The 17,013-nt window shown below is 36.4% G+C and overlaps 1 protein-coding gene across 1 annotated transcript in view; it reads left to right on the forward strand.

The window, feature by feature from the left end:
• Nucleotides 1-13,209, forward strand: part of LOC119647856 (RNA-binding protein Musashi homolog Rbp6) — a 1,519,969-nt gene extending 1,506,760 nt beyond the window's left edge. Inside the window, exon 13 of the mRNA XM_038049124.1 lies at nucleotides 1,925-13,209. Within this exon, the coding sequence (XP_037905052.1) occupies nucleotides 1,925-1,966 (42 nt within the window). The 3' untranslated portion in view covers nucleotides 1,967-13,209. The remainder of the gene's footprint in view (nucleotides 1-1,924) is intronic.
• The last annotated feature ends 3,804 nt before the right edge of the window (nucleotides 13,210-17,013 follow it).

The following is a 17,013-nucleotide window of genomic DNA, read 5'->3' on the forward strand; positions in this document are numbered from 1 at the left end:
CCACTTGAAAATTTTGACGAAAGTTGAGTGGATAGAGTGGATAGGCTCCCGTAGCTATCAAGAAGGAGAAGATTTTCGCTCTTCTTAGGAGTAATTTGAACGCAGTACTAAATCACGGGACGTAGTCATTGAGCAGACAGTGATTAATTGTTGAGGGAAATGGTATCACCTCCAGAGTTTTTTTTTAAGTAATAGATAAAATGTTGGCTAGCCTAGTTGACTTTCGATTTTCACCCTGCCCGGCAGGGATTTGGGATCGCTTGGAGTTGACGAAACCGATTATTTAAATAGAGCGAGTGAGTCTGGTTTGAAAAAGTGGATGCTAGAACAGACCGATTTGACTTCATATTAGGTAATATGCTATTGTGTATTTAAAGGGGGGAGGGCAACTGTTGCATTGACATCGACCTCAATACTTAGACCAACAAGTAGAATATGGAAGGGTGGGCTTCGAAAAGGTAGGTAGGTATCAGTGGCCGCTCCGAGGAGCCCAATTAGCGCTTTGGTGCGCCGTTTTGATGCCGCAAACTCCTAAGACCGTGACTGTTGTTATAGGAACAGGGAAGCAGAGTCCAGCCGGCTCGGATCTTCAGAGCCAGCCCGTAGCATTCACGAAGAAAAGCAGCTCTCCGACCGTGCAGCTAGAAATCTCACTGAGGTCCCCAAAGAATGGTTTACCCAGTGTCCGCAGCCTGACTCCAGTCAGAGCTGGGCAATCGAAGAGAAAGTGCATGAGGGTTTCCCTTTCTTCTCCGCAGCTTCGGCAATGCGAGTTGTAGGGTAAGCCGAGCCTAGCGGCATGGTCCCCTATGGGTCAGTGCCTGCTTCGAAAAAGTATTGCAAAATGTTGTTTGGAGAGATATTTCGGGGTAGGATGTCATTGCAGCAGACAGCTTTGGCAAGTTCGAAATTCCTTGTATTTATTTGGGTTGGGTTCTCTATTGGGGAAGCGGTTATGAAGCGGGTTGGAGCATCGGAATTGTGAACCCCGTTCTTCTGGAGGAAATACTACAAGGAGTATCTATTTCGAAATAATCTCCACCGTAACGTTTTTCATAGTGTAATAGGCTTCGGTAACTAAGGATGGGGGATGGCACAAGTTTCTCGCATACTACTGAATTGCTTCAAGCTACTCCCCAACCATGTCATCAGCTTAACTATTTGATTTTCAATGGAGTTAGGGAGATAGGATTTGAGATTGCTTGGACCTAAGGGCCTTCCTACATTCAGGTGCAGTTGCTGGCATTAGATACACAGACCCTAACAGGGAGTTAGATGGCAAAAATAATGGCACCATGGTCACTGATACCTAGAACTATTACCGGAAATGGGAATGGGACGTTGGGGTTCGGATTAATGCTGATGTCGCTATCAATCAGGAAGTGTTCAGTGCATAACTAGCGACCATTACTACATATATGAGAGTTGAACCAGGAGGTATGGCTGGCCCCTAACATTAAGGACCACGATTGACTAGCTGCGCAAAGTTGATGTCAAGGGCTCTATCTGATCAAAAAGTTGAGTAGGGCAATGGAGAGGTGCCCCTCTTCGTTACAAATTTGACAAGGTTAGAGCATTTGTGGTAGTTGCTGGGGTGATCACTTATTCCACAATTGGCGCATTAGGCCCGTTCGTATGAGGTCCTGGAAAATACACTTGGCCCGTGTGTATTTTTGCTATATTGAAGGTGACAATTTGGTGCCACATGACCGACTCATTAATAGTTTTTTTTCGTACAATATTTCCTCATTTACAATTGGTCAACGAGACGTCAATTCGGAGGAGTTATTTATTTATTAATTGTTATCCTCACCTACAGAAAATGAATAAGATAAAAGATAACGAAAAGGAAAAATGCTTTAAATAAAAAAAAATATTTATACTTTCTTTTTATAATAATGAAATTGAATTTTCTCTTTTACAGGGGCCACTGATTCCTGCAGCGTTTACTAACGGATATCACTAAATAAAATCAATTTTCTTGTTTTCATTATAATTCACGACCTCACCACGATCAACAGTAGCTCTGCCAAAGAATGCATGCGGTCGAGTAAATAATTGGTGTACTATAACTTATAAAATTCTTTATAAAGAAACATATAAATCTAATAATAAATCAAATGAAAATAAAATAAATATTGCAATTTACAAAGCAACTCATCTAAATAAAAGATAAAAAAAATGATAAATAAATAAAAGTAATAATTAACACAAATCGAGATTTGCAAAAAAAAAAGGAAAAAATAATGATTTTTAACAGAATCAAGGTGAGAACCTCAAAAAATGGATGGAAATAGTGAAATGAACACGGCTTAAATTATTTGTTCATCTCGTATTCAGTACACAAAGCTTTTTTGTGGTGAAAACTATTGTATTCAATGTGAATGTAAAGTAAAGTCTAAAATGTTTGGATTTCCAAAGTAACGAGCGATCCGGTAACGAAATAAAGACAAACGATTGAAATTTGTGTTTTTGGTGGTTTATCACCTTTTTTTTTTTGAATGTCAATCCAGGGGGATTCATTGGAAAAAAAATATAATTTTTTTGATATATTACAATTAAAATCGAAATTTAGTTACGAAACAGAAATATCTTTAATCTTTAATGAGCTTCTAATTCCTGCGAGTTTTGCTTTGTTTTTGAGAATTTTATAATTTTCTTTGTTTGGTTTTTATTTTCCGCCGAAATTTTAAATAATTAAAAAAGAAAAAACTGAAAATTATGCAAGGTGACACAAATGAGAAAACCAAAATGTTTTATTAGATAGAAAAATACTTAAATGAATAAATATTTTAAAAAAATGTAAAACAAAAAATTATTGTAAAATTCTTTGTGTAAGAAGAATGTGTAAGAGACATGAGCAATTATATATAAATATATATATATACATTAATAGTTATATGAACAAGTAAAAGAATTATATATATATTGATGTTTTCTACTTTTACTACTATATATTATTCTATATTCTATATTGATTTGACTATTGAAAGGCTTAATCTTTATTTTCCAATCTTTTGTTTATATAGTCTAACGCAATTCTAAAGTAAATAAGAACTTATTGTATTGTTTGTAATACACACAATGAAGCAACAAATGAAAAGAAGATAACAATACACCCCTCTAAAAGTATTCAGTATATATGTTTAAATAATCTCAGAAATGACAACAATAAGACACCCCAACACAAAAGTAAATAAAAATTGAACGGATAAAAGTAATATTAATGTAATTATAAATATTATTATGAATGTATTTATCATTATAACGAACTAACAAGAACGATGAAAGACACATTTCTTTATGATAATAAAAAATAAATAAATATTGAAATACGGCTTTGTAAATTTATAAATAACAAAATCTGAAGTATATATTCGTACAGTAAAATGGAACTATGTGAACAAAGTTCACCCCTAAAAATTGTACCGTACGTATTCTTCTCTGTAAATTTCCTAGTAGTTTCAATATGGAAAATTTTATCTTGAAACTATTCTCGAAAGAAAAAAAAAAGAAAAGTCGAAATATAGCCGCCATGTTTTGTTATTTATTTATTATATTCCCGATTGTTTTACATGTTTCTTTATGTATAATGTGCAAATATTACTATATACCAAATGAAAATTCTCACCAAATATTAGAACAATGGATAAATTGCAAAAATCATGAAATAATTTTATTTATATCGTGAAAATAAATAAATGAATTGTACATTAACAAAGTTCAAGAACTCAATTGCTGGCACTAAAGAGCAAAAATAGCATTAAATTTCAATTTGACGAAATTTAGTGTTAATCAAGCTGTTGTATATAAACAAAAGGAAAGTATTCTAACCCACATTCGCACTCAAATAGAAATAAAATCGTAAAGTGGAACAGCTATTAGACGGTATATCGAGCGGATCTCGAAGAATTCGGTATATCTTCGTAAAATTTTCGTAATTAGTTTTATTCTGGATATTTCCACCTCTAATATGATTTCTTGATTTAATTAAATCCGGACTTTTAATGCTTAGAAAACGACTCGTAGTTTGCTTGTTTGATACCATTAACTGAATAAAGCGCTGACGTATTTACATAGATAGTGAATTATGAAAGGGAAGTGATATTAAGTAAATTTGATATTACCAAATACCATATTAGCATGAATTAGTCGATCATTGTGGAAGGTATCAAACAAATTTTCAAAAAATGAAACCTTAGTATAATGCCTATTTTGAGTCATTCCACTACCTTCATCCTATCTTTTACGTCTTTCCGTTCTTCCTTCTGTTTATTCCAGTTAAAGTCTATTACGAATACTCTAATTCAATAAATACTTTTCAAGAAAAACTCATGAGAAATCATTGCAATCATAAATAATGAAAGAAAATCCATTAAATTTTTAATTAAATATGAATTTAACTAAATTGTTTAAGATTTAAAAATTCAATTTAAAGTGCAAAATGGGCCGTAAATTGGAAATAATTGAATAATTTGACTCTTTTTTTTTTTTTGTTAATTTAGCCGTACAATTGTTACAATTTCGATAGCAAATTAAACGAACGAACACTTAAGAATCGGCGTGAAAAACAAAAAAATTATAAATTGTATACATTTACTATTAAAAGTATTTTACATTATCTTAAAATAATGGAAATCAAAAAGCAATAATTGAAGCTGTAAAATGCATAAAAATGAAACAAATATTAGTTATATAAACATATATTAATGATAAAATGAAAATTGAATGAAAAATTGTGTTTTTTCTTTTTCTTTATTGACAAATTTAAAAATAAAAACAAAAATAAAATTCAATGAAAAAATACAAAGCACAATAAGTTTCTTTTGCGATCGCTTTATATAGGTTTTGTTCTACATGAATGCTATGAAAACGGGTAGGTTACATAAAAATGAGTAGCTATTTGAAGCTGAAACAATTCAAACTATATTTGGAAAGGGACAATTCTTCCATTGAAGCTGTGGCTCATGTGGAATGCCATTAGGGGATTGAAAACTGAATATTTTTCCGCTTTCGAATTTTATTTCCTCTTTTTGAGAGGCTACTCCCGTGCTCATTCACGCGCTTCAATACGAACCATTTTTATTTTTATTATTTAATAGAACAATAATATTTATTTAAATATAAATAAATATAAAATAATATTTGTCAATTCAAGCCCTGATTTATTACAAAAATAAAAGTTTCACCACAAACAGTTTGGTAATTGACTTCAATTGTCATCCAACTGTAATGATTTCCACTATGCCTGCCCCTCCCCTCTTCCCGAATCCATTGGGGAAATTGATTGGTTAGTTACTAAAAAAATATTTCTGCCAATTTAACTTTCTTTTGGAAGTTATCAAAGTTCGTCGTTCTGAGTAACGTCACCCATTGAAGATCACGACATACTTTCATCTTTCAAATAGTATTTCTTTGATATTTGATGATTTTTAAGGAGGAGCCTCGGGCAGTTTAAAAGTCCACGATGAATTATACTTCCTCATCTTAATCAGGGAGGAGTGGGTACAGCGATGTACAGCATATGGACCATTCAACAATTATCTAAAACGCTGATCTTTCTCAATATCATTTTCATCAACGGTGCAACAACCGGTATTTGGTCTAGGCCTGCCTTAATAAGGAACTCCAGACATCCCGCTTTTGAAAAGAAGTCCACCAATACAATACCCTTAAAAACTGTCTGGCGTCCTGACCTACGCTATCACTCCCTCTCAGGCAGGGTCTCCAAATTTTCATTTTTTACCATAGATATTGTCGTTATTGACTTTCCAGGCAGAATCATCTTCACCCATATGGATTAGGTGGCCCGCCCACCGCAACCTGTTGTGCCGAATCGATCCACAACCAGGCGGTCGTGGAATCGTTGAAATCGATCGTTATAGAGAAAAGCCGCAGTTTCAACATACATAAATAAAATATTTCAAGTGCAAAACGTGGTGAAAACTGATTTCTATTTAGTACTCTTATTTTATGACCCCAAGTACGGCATTAGATTTGCTACATCTTTCTTAAAACTGGCGTAATTAATTCTCGTTTACTGACATGATTGCAACAGTCCAATTTTCAGTTTCAGCTTTTCAAAGAAACTCTTCTTTTTCTTCAGCCTTTGTCCGGTTCACAAGCCGGGTCGACTCGTCATGATCGGTTTCGTCATTTTATTTTATCAAATGCCTGATCTGGATGCAATCGCGAGGCTTTTAAATCCCCATTCAGCGTATGAAGTCACCATTCTTTCAGCCAACCTTTTGGTCGTCTACCGTCGATTTTGACAAGTGAATTCTCATTAGCGCAAATTGCCTGACCATACCTTTGCAAACGCGGCTCTCACAATTTTTCCACGTTCCGTGCTACCCTATATCGATCGCGAATATCCTCATTTCGGATGTGATCAAAACCTGTCGCGCCACTAGTCCAACGTAATATCTTCGTCTCTATCACAGCTAAACGTCGTTCATTGTCTTTTATAGTCGACCAACACTCAAAACCATAGAGAGCGACAGGCCGGACGGCATCGCGATAACTTTTAGAGTTGAGACATTCGTTGATAAGTCGATCGCAAACAACACAAATGTAAGTAAAAAGTACATATCGTCAGCTAGCATTCGATAATAGAAATTAACAACTCCACTTCAACTTGCGCGCGCGAAGTCCTAGTAAATCGACTGATACCAATATAGCGAGGATTATCATTGAAAAAAACTAATACAAAACTAATTAATGTTGGGATATGTTCCACGGGTAAGGCTAAATAAAAAAAGATGGTTCTTACTTTTTTAGTAGAAATTTAATTTATTCAAACAAATTCCGTATTTCGAGAGACTATTGTTGCTTTCCCCATTAACATCTCGCTGCTTCTGGAACCAGTTTTTCTCTTCTTCAATAAAAAATCAACTGATTCCCGATATTGGGTTTTGTTAGTGTACGCTATAGCCAAAAATGAAGAGCTGTCCTTTTCCGCATGAAATATTGACCACGAAATCATTCCAAGAATGTTAGCTCCGCTGATAGCTCGCTGTGAAGTCCTTCCCTGAAAAAGGCACATGGAAAGAAGGGAAATTTAATCAGAGCAGTACTATGCTTCGGGAACCAGTTTTCCTCTTTTTCAATGAAAAAGCAACTGGTTCTCGAAAAACGGTTTTTGTTAGTGTGCATTAAGCTATAGCTGAAAATGAAGAGTTGTCTTTTCTGGCGTGAAATATTCGCCACGAATTCATTCCAAGAATGCTAACTTTGATGGCAGTACCTTCTTTTGGCGAAAAGGCTTCCAGCTATTTAGCTCTAACCGAATGGAGGCAGGAAGCCTTGGTGTCAAAAAAAGGTACTGCCATCAACGTGAGCATTCTTGGAATGAATTCGTGGCCAGTATTTAATAATAATAAATAAAAATAAGACCACAAAAATGTCTCTCTTTGAAATGTCTTGAATAGAGTAGCGTAAGAATCAGATGAGGCAAAAATTAGGTCCTCCTTGTTGATCAGCAAACCTTCTATGAACGGGTAAATCTGAAATTTACCGAAGGATCACAAAAGGTCATCAATCATAGAGAATTTTCCGTGGTAACCGATTTCTAAACCTCTTTCCTGCAGTATGAGGTTGGGACTATAAATTGAACCTTCCAAGGAAATTAAAACGTAACACCGTCTCCGTCGCTAGTAGTGATTTTATTATGCAAATATCGATATTTCGGGAACAACTTGTTCTCTTCTTCAGTGCACGAGTGTGAGTATACACCCGTGCACTGAAGAAGGGAACAAGTTGTTCCCGGAATATCGATATTTGCATAATAAAATCACTAAAAGCATAGATGGTGTTACGTTTTAATTTCATTAAACCTGCTCGCTAGAAACACCGCACATCATACATTGATTACTGGACCTTCTACGTTTTTTAGGCCTTTGTCCCGTCCAGAAGCAGGATCGACTCGTCGTGATCGGGTGGGCCAATTTGCTCCCTGATCTGGATTATGTAGTAAAATCCAATAATTAACTGTATTCACATTCATATTGCTGAGATCAAAAAGTAAAGCGTTGAGGGAAACTCTTTCGAACAACGTAACCCGGAAAACATACTCACTAAATACGGAGGACCAAAAAACAAGAAGAAAATCAGTCTTATATGCCCCAAAGGAAGACGCTTTCAAAAAAACTCGTTTGGTTGAAGAAATCAAAGGACTTCTTCAGTCTTTGCCCGGTTGGGTACTGGGATGGGCCCATCGGGATTGGATGCGCCACTTTTTTCGGTCAGAAGCTTCATCCGAATGAAGTTGACAAGGAAATTAACACATAACACCGTCTTCGTGGCTAGTAGTGGTTAACTTATTTAGCAAATATCGATATTTTGGGAACAACTTGTTCCCTCCTTCAGTATACTGGTGTAGTTGACAAGCTCTCAAATCACCGACTAACCAAGTCATCGTGGTTTCGATCGCTTTTTGCCTTTTAGTGTAAAGACCAAGAGCCTACAGACCATGATTCTTTTCACTTCAACATTTCGCCATTATAAAGCGAGGTATCCTCATATTTCGGTGGATTTTAGATGATTCCTACGATTCTTCCAATGTTAATTTCTTTTTTATAAAACGTTTGCCCTTTAATTCATGCTAGCAATCAATGCTCACAGCTCCAATACGCCCGATGAGAATCAGAATGCAAAATCTAGTGATTCAGGTTCATTTGTCTTGTTCAGAAGCGGAGTTGGCTCGTCTTGATCGGTAGCGCCATTTTGTTCGGTGAAAGGCCTGATATGGAAGCAGTTGCGAGGCTTTCAAATCACCATCCAACATATCAAGTCACCGTTCTCTTGAGTAGCTTTTGCGTCGCTTAACATCGACTTCGAGGTTAAAAATAATCTTGGCAAGTAAATTCTCTTTACCGCGAATTACATACCCATACCATCGAAGATGCTTCTTTTGCAGTTTCCCCACGATCGCTCCAACCCAATATTGACCACAGTCACGGGTCTTTCAAATCACCATCCGATGTATCAAGCCACCGCTGCTTTGATCAATATTTTCGACGCTTAAAATCGACTTCCATGTTCAGACCAATCTTGGCAAGTAAATCCTTGTTACGGCGAATTACACATCCATTCCATCAAAGATGCTTTTTTTAGAGTTTTTCCACGATCGATACAACTCTATATATATGGCGGATATCCTCTTTTCGGGTGTGATCAAAACATGTCCTGCCACTAGTCCGACGCAACATCTTCCTCCCCATTACCACGAGGCATCGTTCATTGTTATTTTATTCTTGACTAACACCCAGAACCATAGAGGGCCACAGGGCGGACCAAATTGCAGTATTTCGGAATTGAGACATCCGTTAATACTACGTTGCGACTTTGCGTTGCGTTCAATGCAATATCTTTATATCCATTACCGCAAGGCGTTGCTCATTAATTTTTCTTCTCGGCTAACACTCAGAACCATAGAGGACGGCAGAACGGTATTTCGAATTTGAGGCGTCCGTTAATACTTCAATCACAAAGATCGCCCGTTGTGGGCGACCACTTTATCGCATGGTTTATTGTTTTTTATTCTCGGCTAACACTCAGAACCATAGAGGGTGAGAGGGCGGACCAAACTGCGGTATTTCGAATTTGAAACGTCCGCTTTTATACGGTTGTGAAAGGCCACTTCATCTAGGTTGCGCTTATGCCTGAAGTGATTTCGCAACGCATTTTACCATTGGCTGATAGCATCGATCCTAGATATTTAAATCGTTCAATTGTGGGTAGGTCCAGTTACTGACAGTGATAGTGACTGCGTCGTGGGGTCGATAGTTGAAAATAGAATTATGAGTAATACCATGTACCCTGAAAAGGGGTTGACAGTATGGGTTTGACGAGATAAATGGAAGGTTAAGAGACCAAGAAATTGTAAAGGCGTTTCCAGAACTTTTCACCCCATTTCTCAGTAGTTTCATGACGAACTGGCATTCATGTTGTAACTTACATTGGTTGACTTGCCCTGTTTGATAATAGAGAAAAGAGAATGTGATAACGCATTGAATTCAATGCCAAGAATGATTTTCAATTTGATTATTTAATGTTTAGATAGCCAAAACCAATTATAAACTTAAAAATATAAACCAACATCTAGCACTGAATAACTATTTTAAATTATTTTCTTCTGAAAAAATGGAAAGTAGCACATTTATTTTTATACCGAACGGCAAGATTATTCCTCAATAATTGCATAGTATATAAAGCGATTAAGAAAAACATCCAAAACCAAAAAGTTAGAAAAAAAAACAGCGTATGCCCCTATGAAGAGTCAATTTTTTCACAAACAAAAAACACACACACATAAAGTAACATTTTGCACCTTATCATTCTTAAGAAATAATAAAAGCAAGAAAAAATCTTTAAAAAATAGATAAATCGTCACTAGATATTTAAACAAAACCAAGAAAAATGATTAATGCTTTGTACTTTTGATGAAAAGAAAAACTTAATAATTTTTCAACATATCAAAATAGAGATATTTTCATTTTTTTTTTTTCATTTATTCATTTTTTATGAAATTGTAAAAAGATATTTACCACGTACTATGAATATCATGAAAATTTGAACAAATTATTGAAAATATACTGACGTGTATTCCAGAAAAAAATTATATGTCTGTGTATAAATCGAAAAGATCATGAAAATATTATACATGGATATGTATTTATTAGTTAGATTAATAATTCAATTAGTAATAAGAATATTTACACTAAAAATATTTTCATAAATTTTTCACGTTTATCTTTGATTACTTTTCTCTTCAAAACAGAATATTGCAAAATTTTTTGTGATATTTTCGTATCTGTTAATTTTCACGTTTTGTCTATATAAAAAGATAAAAGATTTTCGCTTCTTGTAATATTCCATAAGTATTTAAGCAAATATCAAAGAAAGGAAAAAAACAAAACTAGAAATACTCATAAACGTTTACTGAGTAAAAAAAATCGTTGAAAATTTCTGTCAAAATGAAACTTAAGACATTTTAAAGAAACGCGAACATGCAACCAAACTAAATATAAAAACAAAAATATATTTAATAATCTCTATCTAAAACATTGGTAAATGTAACAGAAGGCAAAACAACACAATTGTATTTTCGACCGTGAAATTGTTCTGGGATTTTGAATTTGTCCCCACCGAGGTCCGGTGGAAAACCACCCCCGACTTCTGGATTCCAATTCAAAGCCTGGGAACGTTTCAACACTTATTGACAATATGATATTTAACTTATAATATATAAATAAATGTGTAAAAAGAATGAGAAGGTGAAGAAAAGAAGGCAATGATAAGCAACTTCTTTATCAATTTATATAGAAATGTATTTGTGACAACTTTATTCTGTGGTTTTACGAAGCTATGTAATATAAAATATGAAGGAAAATAGATAAAAAAATGTCTTTGTATCATGGGCCTTACTATTATACCAAAACAACTAATGTTACATGTAAAAAGAAGTATTTTTTTTTTCTCTGTTCAGTTGATCGCTTTTCACCCTTATTTTCCACCAAAAATTTTTTCATCTGCAAAACAAGCAAAGCGTCCTGAATGGTTATGATTTTCACTGAATTTCAAAATCTACCTCGTATACGTTTTATTATGCATTATTAGCACTTTATTGAAATTTATGGAACTGTATCCATGATTTTCGCAAGTTTTGTTCTCAGCAGGACTTGCGCATCCATTCAACACCACATTAATGCACATTTCGTTTCCCAGAGTTTTACACAACTAGAAACTACGATATTATGATATTATGAAAAGTAAATGAAAAACAATTATTAATTTAAAATTATATATAGTAATAAAAACATGAATGAAAAGCAATAACCACAAAGATTTTTACTTATATATAAAATATAAATAAATGTAACTTTAGGCAAATAAATGAAGAATCATACACTTAACGAAAATTTCGTAATTTATTATATGAATACGTGGAAGCTTTTTATTGATTATTATTACTAATTATAAATACAAGAAATAGAGGAGTAAAACCATAAATAAATATTGAAAAAAATCATATGTGAACAAGACATGTATTTGTGTAAAATAATCTTTTGTACATTACAACTTATGAAGATGCAGTGTCGCAAACGCTTTTTTTTCTACACTGAGTTTACATGAAGGCTCGAGGTTCAGATACATCATTGAAACTATCATGCTTTATCTGTTTCCATTCAAGTTATCTTATTTGGAAGTTCGTTACACTGCTCCCTTCATCTGAAAAGCATTAAATTTATATATAAATGTGTGTGATGGATGTGTATACATTTTTAAGCAAAAGTAAAACAATTGAAAACGTGAAACAAAAAATATGAAGCAAAAATTAGTAAAATCAGAAAAGAGCAAATCATCCCTTTTAACATGTGTACATACTAAAGAGAGAAAGCAGAACAGATTTTTGACAAAAATCACTGAAATAAAAAAAAATAAACAAAAACCATGTGTTAAGGCTAAATAAAGAAGAAATATTAAAGTAATGTTTATATGTATTTACGTTTGTTTCCCCATATACCCAGTGTAAGCTTTAAAGTGTATTCCACATTTGGAACAAGTCATATATACAACTTACTCCATAGCTCTCCAAAAACCCATGCAAAATTACCATGTTTTACATACTCACTACCAAATTCCAAATTGACGCTGCTTTTGGGCGTAAGTCTAGCAAATGGAACAAAACCAACAACAACAAAAAATATATTTTTAAACCAGTGAAAAGCTCTAGCATCACTCTTTGAAGCAAGAAAAGCAATTTTCTTCATGCAAACCGCACGGGGAGAAAGAAAGAAAAACTTTTTGAAATGACAAAGTCGAATAAATAATAATAAAAAAAAAAAATTTGCAAGAAATGAATTAATTACGCTGAGGCAATGAAAATGAACATAAATATAAACAATTTACTTCTACTAGGTTAAGAAATAATAAAACTGGATTAAAATGGTCAAGAGAACAGAGCAGAGTTATTTAATAAAGGTTTATTTCAACAACAGAACAAGAAGAAAATGTTTAAAGTTTAAAAACCAAAAAATGTGTAAGAAATGCAAACGTAAAATTTAAAAAAAAGAAAACAAAAAACAAAAAAATGAAAATGAAATAAATGCAACATAAAAAAAGGTTCACAACGTGCCGTGTATGTGAGAATTATAATAAAATAAAAAAAATCTATATTATATGATATGGACATTGTTCAAAAATAAAGGAGTTTTCTTTCTTTTATGTTTATGATATTGAGAAGTGTATGTTGAGGAATCCTGGTGAGTTCTATTTCATCCTTTCTCGCAGAATTCAATGATGATGAAACAGGTGTACGCATATAGTGCATGTAATTAGACTCTGTAGCGCACCATTCACCTCAAAACTCTCCAAAAACTCATCCGAAAGAGTCAACGCGGTGAACTCCAAAACCAGTTTTCGAAACTGATCCTCAATCATCCGAGATCTAATACTATAAAGAAATATAAGTATGTCTCCTACCTATTACGTTGACTACAAGGAACCCAAAGCTTATTCTATTTTTTAAGACGAAACGTTACGAAAATCAGTTTATGGTTATCGGAAAGTCATTATGGAGCCCGCATGATGGGCTGACGCGGAATATAACTCACAGGCAGCCAACCTGTCTTTCGATTAAAGAGTGATATATCCCCCTTCGATGGCGATACGTAGCTTTCCAGGAAACAAGCCTCTCGTCTACCAAATCCAATAGAGAGTCGTGATAGTCACACGCTATACGCCAAAATAGGGAGCCGAAAAAGGCCTCCCCCAATCCAGAGTGTCATTTGAACCATGTCTATTAGATAAATTGTATTCAAACGGAGCCTCAGTGAGTAACTTTGATTTTACCGTACTAGGAGGGCCTATGGCATGGCGGATCCCTTAAGTCGTGAGAACCAAATGAGTATACCAATGATAATTAAAAAGTCTAAAAACAAACAAGCGGGACTCGGTACCGCACACAATCTGGCCCCTCTGACAGAGAGACATCTCCGAAACACTGAGAGCCTGGAGATTACATCCAAAAATGAAGAAGTTGGGCGACAAGCAGTGAAGTCAAGATCAAAATTAACATATTGCGAGGAGTTAAACCAACAAAGGCCATGGAAGACAAAGGCAAACTTCTCACGGTCAGCTTAGATGGCTATTGCCATAACAACTATAGGTATGGCCACATGCCTGTTCACGTGCATAGGAAAAAGCTAAGAAAAGGTACTTCGGAGGAGACATCGAGTGAAAATCTACCGAATTCCCCGAAGGAATCTCGGAGGCCTTAGAAAACAACGGTTGCCCAGTAAGGAGGAGAAGCTGGACGACCTAGACCTAGATCTTATAGAGCTTAGGGTGGACAGCGACTGGCAGGAAAACGCCATGTCGGAGGAGGAGGGTGTTGAAATACAATCGTGTAAACGACTCATGAGTTTGATAATCAGAACGCACCATAATTTAACGGTTAAAATTCCTGACAATGGCACTTGTGGTCCAGTCAGATTCCACGGTCAGAAGATGCGCTTTCCCGATATTGGTTTGAGTGACCGAAGAGATTCACCATAGAAAATTCGTCTGGAACGTCAGTAGAACTGACTAAGGCAGGGCATTGATATGCTGACTCATTTCAGCTCTGGCAGCGCGAAAAACTGGAGGGGCCCAGGTCTAGATCGGGTGCAGAATTTCTGATATAAGAAATTTACAGCATAAATCAAGTCATCAGTCTGCCAGAGGAATTTCCACCCTTCCTCATTGCGGGGATTACCAGCCTTATCCCTAAGAAGGACATGGTACAGGACCCCGCAGACACATGACCGATTATTTGCCCACCAACCCTCTACAAGTTCATAAAGTCCATCATTAGTGGAAGGGTCAATGCGTACCTCGAGACCAACAATATTCTGTCCGACGAGCAGAAGGGCTGCCGAGTTGGGTTACAAAGAGCAACTCCGCCGAGGGGGTTGCAAAGAGCAACCCATTATCGACTCGTTGTAGGACAAGTAACCCAGAGGCCAAAGCAACCTGGCTTTCGATAGAGTTCCGCACACTTGGTTAATCGATGTCCTACATCCGTATCGCATTAATCACAAATCAAAAGTTCTTTGCGACAGTCATGAAAGGGTGGCACGCTACCTTATCAGGGCCTTCATCTGAGGGTGCCAATACGTCAGAGCCCACCAATATACGGAGGGACATCTTCCAGGGCGATTCTTTGAATCCCCTTTGTTTTGCACGGCACTGAACCCCTTTCATGGCTACTGAATGATGCTAGAGGGTATGGTTTTGCAATAAAGGATGGCCTACGTGCTAAGTGCGAACTGACACACTTGATGTACTTAGATGACATCAAGTTGTATGCTGATACTGATGACCATCTTAGAAGCCTGTTGCGAATAGTAGACATATACAGCCGTGATATTTGGATAGAGTTTCGATTAGAAAAATGTCGAATTCAAGCCATCCGCAAAGATCATCACGAACCGCATACCGGACCTCCAAATCGAAGCTTTGACCGAGACAGACTTCTACAAGTACCTACGAATTCTGCAAGGAACCCATGCTTGAGTTGGTGATCTGAAGGATGTTCTGCTGTCGGAATTCCTCTAATGTGTGAAGCTGGGGCTGAAATCGCATCTCTCGAGGAAAAATAAAATAAGCGCAGTCACTGGCTTATGCATTCAGAATATTGCTATGGACGAAAACTGATCTAGAAAATATCCAGCGGCGGATAGGGACACCTATGTCCAAATTCCGAATGTATCATACAAACTCTGCCGTGGAGCGGATGAATTTACCTCGTAACATTGTGAGATAGATTCGTGGCTGACGTGGCGACACAACATCATCGCCAAGTCGACTCGCTGCGCGCTTATTTTTACAGCAAAGAGCAAGCGTGTCCCTTGTATGCGAGTAAGGCGGATTGTTGGCTGACTCCACTTAACTTGAAGGATCCATCTTTTAATGCGCCGAGTGAGGTGAAGCCGGACGAAAAGCAGATCGAAGAATGAAAGTCGAAGGCAATGCATGGTAAACACGTGGATTGTCTTTGGCAGTCATTTGTCGATTTGCATTTGTGGAACAAATGACTGTGTGCTGGGAAGCTCTTTGCTGAGACGGAGGGATTCATATGTGCTATTCAAGATGGCGTGTTCGCCACCCAAGCTTATAAAAAGCTCATCATGAAAGAAAGGGTGGAGAACGACCAGAGGAGAATGTGTGGTTCGGCGTTAGGGTCGTTGGACCGTCTCATTTCTGTCTACACTGTTATGGCACCGGTGCAATACATCACCAGGCATAATGCTGTATGCAAGGTTATCCATCAAAACCTTGCATACAAGCATGGGCTGATCACGGGAACATGTCCGGTTTACCGATATGAGCCGCAAGCAGTACTTGATAGTTCTGTTTACAGCCTGTATTAGGACCGGCAAGTTCTAACTGACCGCCATATTCTACACAACAAGCCTGACGTACTGTTAGTTGTCAAGACGGATCGCTCTGCATATATTATTAACATCCGTGGAGAAGAAGGTGAACTATGAGCCATTGGCTCGAGAAATCAAAGAAATTTGGCTTTTCGAGCGAGTAGTTGTAGTTCCCATAAAATTGTCAGCTACAGGTATTGCACCCAAAAATCCCTCACGGCTTCCCTTGATGTCCTGGTACTCTCACAGGGTCCGGTTCAAACCATGCAGAAGTACACCATTCTCCATACATGCTCGATGTTGCGAGGAGTTCTAAACGGATTCTCCCATTGGGGGATTACCTGCTGCAGCCACTTTAAGGCAGCCTCATCAGTGCACTCCAAACGGAAAAGCCCAGCGAGAACACTTTGATTGTTAAATCTTGGCTTCAGTTTAGGTTCAAACGTTTTTTTTCACAGGCGGAAGATGGTAATTTGTCCCTCTAACATTTTGCAATCCTTGGAGGAAACTCAGACGGCCACTACCACCAGCGTCCCTTTAGTTTCTAAGTAGGTAGAATCACCCGATCCTAAATGCTTGACACTTACTGCTAGTA

The sequence above is a fragment of the Hermetia illucens genome, chromosome 2 (genome assembly GCF_905115235.1).
Source record: "Hermetia illucens chromosome 2, iHerIll2.2.curated.20191125, whole genome shotgun sequence".
NCBI classification, from domain to species: domain Eukaryota; kingdom Metazoa; phylum Arthropoda; class Insecta; order Diptera; family Stratiomyidae; genus Hermetia; species Hermetia illucens.